Genomic DNA, 14,559 nt, shown 5'->3' with positions numbered 1-14,559 from the left:
GTAAGGGGCACTAAGGAATCTACTCCTGAAATCACTGTTGCACTATATGCTAACTAATTTGGATGTAAATTTTTAAAAAATTAAAAATAAAATTAAAAACAAAGAAAAAAGAAATATAATTAAATGCAAATATTTCCCCTTTCAGAGCAAACCCACTGACAACTCTTACTCAAGTAAAAAAAGATAATAATAAACCATCTAAAATGCTATTATAATTTGCAGATGCTCTTCTAGCAACAGTTATCAACTACAGCAATATTAAAAATCAGTTAAAAGAAAAAAGGAGGACTTGGATATTAATTTTGATGAATTTAATGCTGAATTACAGAAGAAGTACTATCTTATTTTGGGTTACACAAAAGAGGTAATGAGATACAGAGGAAAAAGCAGTGGAGCTGGGAGTTAGAAGGCCTGGGTTCAAATCCTGCCCATGCCACATTTACATGTAAGTGGTCCTTGAATCACTTATTTAACCTTGGATGAGAAATGAGAATACTTCCAATCTCTAAGAGTCATCATTGTAAGATTAAGCAAGACAGTATGAAAAAGGTGTCTAGTACAATGTTATATAAATGTCATTAAATCTAAACTCTACTGAAAATAGGTATTGAAATGGAGCACTTGTAGGACCTCACTTAAGTTAATATAAATACCTTTTTCAGGACCATTTCTATTACTTTTTCCTGAAGTCCTTGAATGGAAGGAAGAAGAATCATGGTTCTGGGCTGGAGGAGCAAACAGCGGTGGAATTCCCAGCAATGGTGGAAAGAAGGTCGCCCCTGTACGAGTATGAACATCTGTTGTTCGCCACCATTCTGCACCTCAAAACCAAACACCAAACAAACAAACAAAAGTACGTGAATTAACTTTCTAGTTGATGTAACAATTCTTGTAATTTTCAAGTTTCATCTTGGAACAAAATTGCTGAATCACACATAGTTCTGATCATCTAACTATAAGATAGTTGATTAGATATTGTACACTCATCATTCCTCTCATTAAGATAATATCCAAGGATCTTCACTTAGCAGCTCCTTGAGTTCAAGTTTATGAAGAATAAAGGTAGTCTATGGTTTTAAAAATAAAATGGAAAACTTGGAATATTAAAGAACTATTTGACTCTTTGATAACTTAAACCATAATTTTCAAAATTAGCAAAGAAACAATATTTAAGAATACACTAATCTATTTTAAAACCTTAGAATTTAAGTTACCATCTACAACCTATGTTAAGAATTTCTTCAAGTTACATATTAATAAATCTGGGTCTGATAAATCATAAATAATAATACAAAGACTGCTACTGTAAACCGGTATACCTCAAATGCATTTATGAAAGAAAATATTCTATACTCAAACAAAAACATAAAGATATCAAAATCAGCGTGGGTTTTTTTCTAAGAAATGAAAAGCATTCAAAGATTTCCAAAACAAGTCATATTAAAATATGAAAGGTTTATAAAATTCCTCTCCATAAATTTAATGAAGAAAACTTGGATTTTGTTTATATTTTCTCTCATAATTACGATGATTGTTTTAATAATGTAAAATGACTCAATGGTAGAAAATCATCAAATGCAATTTAAATGTTCAAACAGTGGCTCTTAGTTTAAACTTTTAGAAAAGGAGAGAAGCCAAATTTTATAGAATATATTTTCCAAAAAGGGTGAAGATTAAGAAGAGATTTGAAAATAATCCAAAAGAAAGTCTTGTATTACCCCATTTAAAATCTCAGAAATAATCTTTCCACTTGGCTAACCTACCAGAGTAACAAATCATTTATTACCTTTGAGGCTAATCATCAAAGAGATACGCTATATTTTTCTTTGATTGTAACTACCAGAAGGAAATTATAGAAAAAAAAAAACCCAATAATATAGTATAAGAAACATTCAATATTCGTCAGGGTATTGTGTGATCTTTAAATCTTTTGCAGGAATATCTTTTCATTAAAAATAGAATGTAATGCAATGTTCACCGTCATCATCAGATTTTGCCAAGTGAAATGTTCATGGTACCTGCTATTCTAAAAGGTCTAAGAGACAGCATAAGCAGAAAACTGCAAAAACTATTCTTCCGCACTGCAGGAAGGCGCTGCTAGTGAAATGACACCAATGCATATTTAGCAGTGCCTGAATGACGGAAACTGAACCAAGAATAACTATACAAAGGCATTAATCATTTATCCACTGTTTAGATGAAAGAAGTGCATGTAGGTGGGGAGAAAAACTGTGTATTTGGAGCTTGTATCAGCACAGTTGCAATCTATTATTATTTATAGGTTTGAAACCTAGGTACCAGATAGATAATAAAAAGGGACTGAGGTTTCCTAAAGGTATTTATATTATTTAATGTAGAATCTATAATTAAAGCATTACAGCTGAATGTATAGACTTTATAAATAACCAACAAATCAGTAAGGTAATCAAAGTATAAGATTCAAATACTTTACATATAACCTCAGAAAAAAACATAACCATAACACTGTACTTTAGAGCATTACTATAAAATATGTACACAATGGGGAATAGAAAAAAAAATTGGAAAATGAATATGGTATATTTAAACTGACACTACAGGTAAAACAAACAAACAAACAAACAAGTAAATACAATAAATCAAATAAAAATATGAAGATGGTAAAGCTTCTGACTAAACTTTGCAAATGTCTAATATTTCATAAGAAATAATATAATTTTTGTTAAGCGACAAGCTTATTTATCTTCCAAATTTAAGAAAATAGAAAGCAAATTTAGTCACTCATAAACTAGCTTGTTGATAAGATAAAATATACAAAATAGGGAGTACATAACCCAGCACATGATGAGTTTTCAAATGTATTTAAATGAGGTAACAGCATATTGGCAATATTAGTCATATTCAACTGTAAGAGTTTAATATTTTAGATGATATTGAACCTAGAAAATATAGCAGACTTTTAAAATCTTTTGTACTTGATACAGCCAGATGCTTCACAGAATTCATGATGATACAAAAATATAATTATCAAAAATCATAAATATTTTAAAAGAGATGACTGTGAAAGGCTATTTCAATATAAAAAGGAAATAATATCACACTAATATCCATGAAATTATTTTGCATCATTGATTCAATCATCTGAAATAAATTATTCCTTATTTAAAATTTCTAGTAATTTCTTCCTTGTGTGTCTTATTTTTTAAGGTGATTTCAAAAATTTGGCATTTAAATGATTACTCTTTTAAATAAAGGCAATTATAGAGAATTTAAATTTAAATTATACCAAATCTACAACTTGAAAAATGAGTCCTCTGGGTCTGGACATAGTCTCTGTTCATTTGGCAAAAACAGTATGCTTATATAGACAATACTTTCACCATCAAAGACTGCTTGTAATTGTTTATCTACCTCCTAAAAACTGTAAACAACACATACAATGTGAGTGTATTCCTCAACACACAGAACATGACAGATGCTCAAAGAACTTTGTACAATAAATGAATGAGTGAATAGTCCAGGTAGGCTAGAGAAGTTATTAACTTTTTTTCTGTACAGTGGAAGTTATCAACAGTATTTAAATCCAGATGAGTAACTCTTTACAACTGATAACTATCATTTATCACTGTGATAAACTATTCATTATCACTGGTAACTATCAGTGCAGATAGTATCTGATTTTAATAATATAATAATTATATCGTGGCTTAGTAATACTCAAAAGCTATGTATGGTATGATAATTTAAGTTACCATCTAAGAATTTCCTCAAATTACATACCAGATAAATCTGGGTCTGATAACTACGATAAAATGATTAAAAAAATTTTAAGATAATTAGTAACTATATTACTACTATCTATTTTGATTTTTGTTCAGAAATCCTAGATTTCAGCAAATATCTATTGAATTGATCATCTTGCCAAGCAACCATGCTAGAAACTGGCCAAAATAAATTCCTATCAGTATTTTTAAAGCAAATGCTAAAACTTAGTTTAAGACTTCATTTTAACTTTGCAGTCACATTATCCCTCCCATTCAGCTCCTCTCTCCCAAACAACTGAATTAAAGGAATAATATGACTCAAAAAACAGTACTTGAAATATACATCTAACCATCTTTCCATTCTGTATATAGTTAAAATGAGATACTTGTTTCCTTTTAAAGGAGCACTTGACAATTTATTACCCATTAAAGTGGGCAAGAGGAAATAATAATGATAACTACAATTATGTACTAATTATATATGCTAAACTTTGCAATCAGTACTGATATGGCTTATCCTTAATCTTTACAAGAATACTAAGAGGCAGGTACTATTATTTATCCTCATTTTTCAGATGAGAAAACTGAGGCAGAGTGGTCATATTACTTGTTCAAGGTAGCAGTCACATTTAAATTCAGGTCTATTTGTCTCTAGAATTATGCTCTAATTTTTAAGCTATTTTATGTAACACTAAACCATGCGTCCCTTACTAAAATTTATTAAAGTAAAATCAATCACCAGAAACACATTAAAGTTTAGACTTTCAAAATAACATAATGAGACAAATCATAGCATGTTTGTCCAATTTAAGCTTTAACTGATGTCCTACGGAGCTCCTGAATTCTCATCTATAGAATTGGGATAATTCTGGTCTTGCTGCTATGCAAGTGGTGCAAATCTATAGTTGTTCTTATCAAATATGGAAAAATATAGAAATTTAAGAGCCAAGTTCATCTTCCTTAGGAAGTGAGAACTCAAAATAAAAGTATAGATATATTGATTATAAGAACTGGAATGTACTTTCCACTCTGAGTTAAATAATTTTTAAAAATCAAATAAAGCTAAGGAAAGTTCATCAAGCTCTACACTTAAGATATTTACACCTCCCTGCATGTTATATTTCAATAAAAGGCATGAGAAAAACATGGCCTAATTATTCACTTTTGTGGCAGATGCCCCCTTCTCTAAACACTTGAATATCTATAATTGCACTACCACCTAGCACAAATCGTGTGGGGTTTTTTGCACATGGTAAATAGGATAGAGCCAATTCTTGTACAAGAGTTTTAATATACCAGGCATTAGACTACTCTTTTTGTTCAATTTAATAAACAAATTACCGCTTGAACATTTTCAAGCTTTCCTCCTCTCCTTGAACACTGTTTGTAACAGATGTTTACCTGGAAAAGATGCTAGTTGGGGATGTGCGGCTAAGGCTGTGGGTGTACCAAGTGTCCCCAAACCACCAAATTCTGAATGCCCTGAGCTGGCTGAATGTAGACCAAAGACTGGGTGGCTGACCATTGGGAAGGCACTCGACACTGTGGACAGGTTAAACGGTTGATCCCCAGCTGCTCTGAATAAATGTCCTGGGAGGGAAAAAAACACACTTAAAGTTGTACTATAAAAACAGATGAGATTTATCTGATTTCAGCGTTCATAATTAAAATTTCTTATCCATTAAATTTCTATTTTACACTTTTTTCTTTTGTATTTTTGCTCTTCACACTCTATAGAATATTTCTAGAAATACTGAAGTACTCTAAATATCAAAATGAGTGGTATAATCTTATTTACTTTGAATTTGAGATTGGAAAAATAATGTTTCAGGTACATAATTTTCACTAATTATATAGTTTGACCTGCTGAAGTGAACTTTCTGTTAATGCATTACATTCTTAGCAAAATTTTACACTCATAAGAATGAAAATAAAAACGTTCTATTAACATAAGGTTGAAAACCAAAGAAGTCAGTCCAGGATTTGTCACCAACCATTACTCAGATTCTCATACACTCTGGGCAAAGCATTCCCAGTTCCATGTACTAGAAGTGAAGCTATGGTCTCTGTCCAATACCTCTGAGGTGAGGAGTGTGCATACCAAAAACAGATTATATTTTGGCCTAATAAAGCAATGTAAAAGACAACGTAAAGATTTAATAAATAAACCTACTAGGATATTTCTAAATGTATCTAAGGGTGGTTATCAATACAAAAGTCTTTTTGAACTTTGTGATGGAAAGATCATGTTCAATTCAAATGTGTGACTGTTCAATTTCCACTCTAAAGAGAATCCAGTTCTGAGTGTCATGATTCCAGTTTGAAATGTTACACAATCAAAACCATGACTTATTTTTCATATTTTGTAAGAGACATAGCAGGAAATTTGTTAATACTTGGAAACCTTCCTTTAACTTCCAGGAAATAATTAAGTTTCCTTGGCCTGATACTATGAAAACAGAATATCAAATCCCACACTCTAGGCTATTTTAAGAATTTACTGTGTAAAAGGTACTATTATGCTCTGTGTCAAAATAAGGGTAAGTCTTCCTTATTATCTCCTGCTTATACCATACCTAACTGTGTACTGCAATTTAGGCTTAACATAATACATTTGAGAAATGTAATTATGTAAGTTAAAAAAAATAAATAAACTTTTGTTGTCATTTAGTTATCAAGGAAATATCTCCTCTGCTTTTTTTATTCCTGAAAACCAAGAGGAAGTCATCAAAAAGGTCACAGTCCACCTTCAGAGATTAATATAAACTCTGCATTATTTACTGAAATAACACAACACTTTTTAACTGAAGTAGTAAGATTTAAATAAATTGCATCAACTATATCTTATATCAACTTATCAGGTAAAAAGTTCCAATTGAGGGTGAATTTCCCATTATAACAACGCAGTAACTGGATCTCATGGGAAGATCCTCAAAGTGCCTTTGCAAGAAGGCCCACAAACAAACTGTAAGGGAGAGGACAAGGGAAGGACAGACTTGGGTATCCTTTCTAAGTCAGCCAATCTCTGTTTCTGTTCATCACAGCCTAAACAGAAATTTTGTGAATTTGGTACTTTTGTGTTATCAGAATTCTAGACCACATTAGCACTAAAGTTGAGTCAAAACAAAAATAGGGCATACTATAAGAAAAGGTCATTCAAAATCACTAAGAGTAGCAACAGGTCACCAGAAAGATTGTGTAAATTTTTTTTTTTTGCAAAGTCTCAAAAACCCAGCTAGTTTCTCTAAAAAATGAACTGTAACATCAAGAACTAGTATTTATTTATTTTCACAGGTAAAATCCCTGGTTCTTACCAATCATTTCAACTTCATCAATCAGATGCCCTTAATCAAATGTTTCATTTATAAACATACTATGATCAGTTACCTTTCCTTCTACATCAGTTTTCTTGATAAGCAAGTTAAACTAACCATTCCAGTTTGAGGATTTTAGAATCACTTTTCATTTATATTTTATAAAATAATAATTCTTAAATTATATTTGTCAACTCTATTTATGTAAAAATGATTTAATATGAAAAAAATCTGTGGGGTAAACTCAAAACTACACAAATATTATAAAAATTCAGAACAGATTGAAATTATAAAGGGTCAGAAACTGCTCGAAATACTTTCATAACAGCTAATGAATTAGTAGTAAACGTTCCTAGATGCATAGTTAAAAGATCAATTTTATTTTTGTGAAGTAAATGAGCTAAATGTTGGAGTCTCGTGAACAGAAAACATGAACAATACTTAAATGAAGTTGTCACTCTTGCAGCAGTAATCAAGAACCAATCATACACAATTTGATAACAAAAATGTTCTTTTTTTTTAACTCTAAAAAGAGTGGATATCTAGAAGGAAGTGAATCTAGAATTTCAACAAAATATGAGCTTCACTCACCATAGATTCAAATGGAAAAAAGAAAGCATAGTCCTGTACACAGAGTTACATTTATGCCCAGCAACATTACAAAGAAGCTAACTTATTCTATTTTTTTACTCTTTCTTGTAAAACTCTTGGTGAAGATAATTAAAGCATAGAAAACACCTAGGTGACAATGGAATCTTTAGGGTTTATTCCCTATTGGCCTATCACTTTTGTATTTAGTAAAAAACACTAGGACCACATTATAATGATTATAGTGATGCCATGCGTTATCAAAAATACACATTAGAGATTTCCTCTGCCATATATGGATACAGTTGTACACAGAAGAGAAACGATTTCATAATGCATTTCATATTTTTTACTGTATTTTTGCCTTTATAGCAAGAATCTAGAAGTCAATGATATAAAAAATAGCTTTCTCATTAAAATCTCTTAACACTATATATAATTTCAGTATTGTTTTTGTACCACCTTTTAAAATACACAGATACTAATTCCATGTAAAAATCTTCCAGAATTATTCTGTTCTTTATTCAAAAGTTTCTGTAATTCAGGCATTTCATAAACATACCTATGAAGTGTCAGGTGCTATGTTTAGTATTTGGCATACAAGGAAGAATGAGACATAATCCCTGACCTCAAGAAACTCATAGTTGAACATAACTTAAATACTATTGAACTATTTTTTACACCACATTGTCTAAAACAAGTTAATTAATATTTCAGTATTATTTAAACTGGTACTTTCATACATAGGAGCTAGTAATAGATTCCAAACACCCAAAAATGGTGTTTCATACAAAGTATACAGTAAATATCTGTTGAACAAATTAATTCACTACTCATGAAAAGTACATCCATGGGACTTATTTCAAAGACCTTCAATCAGAACAGGAAGTATACTTCCTAGCTTTCTTTTGCCTTACTTCACCAACCCCTGGTCCTGACTTTTTTTTTTTTTTTTTTTGAATGTTTATTTATTTTTGAGAGAGAGACAGAGCTCTCTGAGAGAGAGACAGGGATTAGGGGCAGACAGAGAGGGAGACACAGAATCCAAAGCAGGCTCCAGACTCTGATCGGTCAGCATAGAGCCCAATGAGGGGCTCAAACCCACAAACTGTGAGATTATGACCTGAGCCAAAGTCGGACACTTAACCCTGACTTTTTTTTTTTTTTAATTACCACTTCCTCCTTGATTCCATTTAGGTCTCATATTGGTTTTGATCATTCAAAACTCTACCACCTCAAAACATCTTAAACTCTTAAGTTGCACTCTACCCACAGTTTCCACATTTCCATTTCCTTACTTCTTAGCATGACTCCACCAATCTCCTACCATACCGACCCTATCTATTCTTCCTTCTCAATCTCATTGCCATCTCTCCTGAGTTAACCTTGAAATAAAAGTCTTACCTGTATGTCTGTTCCCTCCCCACTTCTTGGGATCTTTACTATTTGTGCCAAACCTCAAGCCTCTCTTCCATTTTGTCTATAAAGTTACTAAAGTTTTCCTAATCATCAGGATGATGATGATGTCTAATCTTGACATGTCTCATTTTTAACCTCTCTGTATAAATCTGGCCTTTCTGAGTGCCTCTTCCTTATTAAAACCCACATTCAGGGGAGTGAGGGGGACTTAAAACAAACACACACACACACACACACACACACACACACACACACACACACACAATCCATGTTCACCCTTAAGCTCCAGGTCACGGAACGGTCTTGATCATCTTCTTAACTGTATCTTTTAATAATATTTCTGGTTTGCTTTATTGGATTCTCTTTTCTAATTGTTAAGCATTCTTAAAGATTTTGTCCAGCTATCTTTTTTTCCCCTGTATTCTTTCTTTCTCAGTTATTCATGTGTTTTCACTGTTTTAACTATCACTTCTATGCAAATAATTGGTAAACTAAGATTTTAGCTCCTTGAGAACAAAAACTGAATCTGATTTATCTCAGCATCCCCAATACCTGGCATGTGTGAAACATAATTGGTACTTAAGTAACAAATGTTTCCCATGTTATATTTTTGGTCACGTTCTTTTACTTCACATCCCCCACCTACGTAATGGTTTTTTTTTTTTTTTTTTTACTTCTTTTGCCTTTTATAATCTTATCTATCTTAACTATTTCAAAAACATATTGCCCAAGAAGTATTCCTGAATTTCCCAGACATGTTTTGGGGTTTTTTTTGAACTTTCATGATTATTTGCAATCTTTTACCATACTACATTTCTAGAATGTAAAGTTATAAAGAAAAAAGCCATCTCTTAATCATTTTTACTGTCTTTAAAACATTGCATAAAACAAACTGTTATCAGTTGCAAGGGCAATGCTTCCTAATACCTGCATACAGACAGCTAAAATGGTCGTTTTCTTTGTTTCCTTCTTCTTTTAAAAGGCTAGAACAACCAGGAATTATTTGAATGACTGAAAATACAGTTGATCCTTGAACAACATAGAATTAAGGGGTGCCACCCCTCCTCCCACCCCCTGCAGGTGAAAATCCACCTATACCTTTTGACTCCTTCCAAAACTTAACTACTAATAGCCTATTGTCAACTGGAAGCCTTACTGACAACATAATAGTCAAAATTAACACATATTTTGTATGTTATCTATATTCTATACAATATTCTTGCAATTAAAATATTACAAATGTTAAGGGGCACCTGGGTGGCTCAGTCGGTTGAGTGTCTGACTTCAGCTCAGGTCATGACCTCAAGGCCTGTGGGTTTGAGCCCTGCATCCGGCTCTGTGCTGACAGCTTGGAGCCTGAAGCCTTCTTCGGATTCTGTGTCTCCCTCCCTCTCTGCCCCTAACCCACTCGCATTCTGTCTCTGTCTCTCTCAAAAATAAATAAATATTAAAAAAATTTTTAATATTACAAATGTTAAAATCATAATGAAGAGAAGTACATTTATAGTACTAAACGGTATTTATTGGGGGAAAAACGTGTGTATAAGGGGACCCACACAGTTCAAACCGTGTTGTTCAAGGAACAACTGTATATCTCACTTTTTCTATCCTCCAATTATAAAAAGCATTCACAAAGTTACTCAAAGCTCTTTGGGAAATTATATGCTGATTTAAGGACTCTATGTTATGGCTGTAATCTTCTTATACAGCAGGGGGTGCTGTTTATATTACACCCTTGATTCCATCACCAGAACAATATCCTTAGCCTTTAGCTATATTGAAATTTCAAGCTTCTGTTCATAAAGTGACTTTTTATCAGGGACTGGTGGTGGCTCAATGAATGTCATAACTACATTTAAAACAAAGCATATTCTGTATTAATAAAAATAACACAATAATTTTCTTACATGAAGCAAAATACAACATGAGTCAAACAGGTTCTGTTAACCTCATGACTACAAAATAAAGTTATTTGGATATTAGAATGTTCCATTTTTGGAGAAGTAATTTTTTTCTACATTAATATACCTGATATCAGAAGATCCTCCAAAATAAACACTTGTTATGATTAAAATTCTTAAATTTTGCTCTGAGAAAACATTTGCAATCTGATAAATCATGTCATAAGATGAACATACTTTTAGAAGACTACAATTATTCTTTTTAACAGATACTAATATTCAAACATAGTTTCAATATTATGAATGCAACTTTTAGTTTCTATTTTAAGTGGTAGATAATAATGCGCACATCTTGAATAAAAATTAATATACATCTGTAATACCTAAGTTCTGACTTCCATTATAATAAGCTCAATATTTTTTAGCAGAGCTTTTTAAATTCTGCTAGCCAATCTAAAGTAATTTAAAGAAGTTACACAAAATGCCAGTGTCTTGCTAACAAGCCATGGTAACTAACAAGGCATGGTAACTGCAAGTGTCTTTATTAATGTTGGTGAATTTCATGCCAGAACACAATAAGGGTTTTCCCCCCATGAGAACAAAATAGTATAAACACTGTACTAATGCCTTGAACCTAAACTACCACTGAATAAAATCTCCTATCTACTAGAAAAGTCCAGATAGCCAATTGAAGCAAAATAATTAGGGGTACCTGCATGGCGGTTCAGTTGGTTGAGCATTCGACTTTGGCTCAGGTTATGATCTCATGGTTCATGAGTTCGAGTCCCACGTGGGGCTCTGTGCTGACAGCTCAGAGTCTGGAACCTGCTTCAGATTCTGTGTCTCCCTCTCTCTGCCCTTCCCCCGCTCACACTTGGTCTGTTTGTCTGTCTCTCTCTCTCTCTCCAAAATAAATATTAAAAAAATAGTTTAAAAATAATTACAAAAAGTATGCTAAAGCATTTAATCTTTTTAAAAATCAAGGAGACTGCTTACTGTGAGAGAACTCCACATGTTGCCTTTTGTGCACTAGAAATAAAAATGTCTTTAATCTTTCATTGCTTCCCAAACTTGTTGCAACATGTCTTCAAACTCTTGTCTCCACTTACTTAAAATTATAAGCATAATTTTACAGCATTGCGAAATCAGCCTTTGCTATACAGGTAGGCTTACTTCTGCATAATCATCAAAACTGGCAGCACATTGAAATAAAGGTTATGTGCGTATATTAACACTAGTAATGACTAAGTGTAAAAACAACTTGAACATCATCAAAATCACTGTAAATTCAAGAAATGCTCAAATGATTGGCTCACATGTTAAAATCCTTAAATATATTAATCTTCAAATATTCTAGAACTCAAAGTGTGTAAACTATATAAACTTGATCTCTGATTAGAGAACAGAATTCTATAGTTAATGGTGATAAAACATTTCCCCAAATAAACTTCATTTCATTCCTGCAGTCTCAAAACGTTTTTAGCCAGTTAACCCTTATATTTTAACATTTAAAATGATGCATGGCATGGAAATAAAGTCTTTATTTTTAAGTATTTATTTTGAGATTATTTTAGGACTCACAAGAGTTGCAAAAACAGCAGTCTCAACCTCCCCTATGTTAACATCTTACGTGACAAAAAATAATTTTCAAAACCAGGAAATTAACCTTGATTAATTAATTAAAATTAAAAATTTATTCAGATCTTTTAAGGTTTAGTTGCTGTACCTCCTTAATTTTCCCTGATTTGTGACAGTTCCTCAGACTTGTCTTTCAGGACCTTGATACATTCAAGAGTACTGGTTCAGTATTTTGTAGAACATCTCTCAATGTGGTTTCTTTAATGCTTTCTCTCAATTTGAAGAGATTATGCATCATTGGGTAGGGTAACCAATGTGCCCTTCTTGGTGCAACATATCTGGGGCCCAAGATGTTGCTATGTGTACCAGAGAGACTAATTCCATCACTCGATTTAAGTTGTGATCTGCCTGGATTTTATGTAAAATTACTATTTTTCCTTTCAAATAGTTGTGGTGTTATAAAATTAGAAAACAAGTCATTAACAGCCTAGGTAACCTTGGGAACAAAAGCTGCCACTCTCTAACACTGAACATGGTAAACAGCTTTTGATTCAGTTTAGCAAATGACTGTTGTTAAAAGATAGGAGCAGTTCCTCTTTCGTAATAAGCATTTTTGTTAGATCCGACGAAAGGATTTAGAGTTCATGGATTAAAATGCTAAAAATATACAATATTTTATATATACTTTTATCTTCAAATCCAACTGTACTTATTTTAGTAATGAAATAGAAAACTAAAAATAATCGAATTCCAAAATCTTATTTTACCTATGTTTTAATAAATAAAAAATACTTACAATGAGCAAAAATTATTAAATCAGCTTTGAAAAACATACTAAGTGTATTAATTTGCTGGGGTTGCCATAACAAAGTACCACAAACTGAGTGCCTCTGATTACAATTTATCATCACACAGTTTCAGAGGTTGGCAGTCAGAAATCAAAGTGGCTCTAAGGAAGGATCTGTTCCTTGGTTCTCTCTTAGCTTTTGGTAACCTAGGTGTTCTTTGTAGGTCTTTACATGGGCTTCTCTGTGCATGTCTCTGTGTCCAAATTTCCCTCATTCATAAGGATACCAGTCATACTGGTTTAAAACCCACTCTAAAAACCTCATTTTAACTTGATCTTCTGTAAGGACTCTATCTCCAAATAGGTCACATTCTGAGATACTGGGAGTTAGGACTCCAGTATGTTTTCTGGGAAGAGACAAAATTTAATCTATAGCACTGGGCTTATTTTTATGAGTACTTAATTGATTTTAAGATATTACCTTACTTTAGTAATTTACTGTTAAAATTCTAAGTTAAAACTACAAAGTTCTACTCATAAAAGTTAGGTAAAATAATATTTCAAAAATATTGGGTGCTTTGTGATCAAATCCATCATTAAATAAACACACTAAGTTGGAGGAAGTTTAGATACTTGAAAGTTTGAGGGCCTTTATTTATGAAATTTGTAGATATCTACAACATATACAAATCATCTAAAAAGGAAAATAATGGTAGTTTATACTATAATGTAAATATTCAAAGAAACTGGGATAAAACTTTGGCTGTATCCCTAAACCCACAAAAATAGGTCTATCTCATTCCCTTGATGATTCACTAGTGATGTAAACTTAAGCCCTGGGTATCTTCTAAATAAGAAGTTCGAATAAAATAACAACTTTGAACTTGCAGGGTTTTATTTATTCCTTCTGTTTTCAGCAAGGTCAGCTGATACTTTAAGATTCTTTACCATGTGGCTTATAATGCCCATCCCCAGCTAAAATCTGCATAGCCATTTGGTATTACCGAACAAAATATAGCATCATCTAGAAAATGTATTAATTAAAGTTGATTCATCATCTAATTTTCATGTCCAAGTCCTGCAAGTTCATCTCCTTCCTTTCTTCAAAAATTGTTTCTTGAGCATATATTTTGTGCCAATCCCTGAATGGATAAATGTGGATTAAAAAAAAGCAGATATAGTTCCTGTCCTTTAAACACAGAAAAAGGACAAGTAAGTAAAATAACACC

At 32.2% G+C, this 14,559-nt stretch overlaps 1 protein-coding gene across 19 annotated transcripts in view; it reads right to left on the bottom strand.

Moving 5' to 3' along the window:
* BAZ2B (bromodomain adjacent to zinc finger domain 2B) overlaps positions 1 to 14,559 on the bottom strand; it is a 434,688-nt gene that overhangs the window by 116,308 nt on the left and 303,821 nt on the right. For 13 of the 19 annotated variants that reach the window (XM_049616088.1, XM_049616087.1, XM_049616095.1 and 10 more), the window contains 2 exons: positions 5,145 to 5,333; positions 654 to 821 (listed from right to left, as the gene is read on the bottom strand). In XM_049616088.1, the coding sequence (XP_049472045.1) occupies positions 654 to 821; positions 5,145 to 5,333 (357 nt within the window). The remainder of the gene's footprint in view (positions 1 to 653; positions 822 to 5,144; positions 5,334 to 14,559) is intronic. The other 6 variants (XM_049616091.1, XM_049616103.1, XM_049616105.1 and 3 more) reach the window with 3 other exon arrangements.

This window comes from Panthera uncia, assembly GCF_023721935.1.
Source record: "Panthera uncia isolate 11264 chromosome C1 unlocalized genomic scaffold, Puncia_PCG_1.0 HiC_scaffold_3, whole genome shotgun sequence".
In the NCBI taxonomy this organism is placed as follows: Eukaryota; Metazoa; Chordata; class Mammalia; order Carnivora; family Felidae; genus Panthera; species Panthera uncia.
This window is presented reverse-complemented; position numbering and strand designations above follow the sequence as displayed.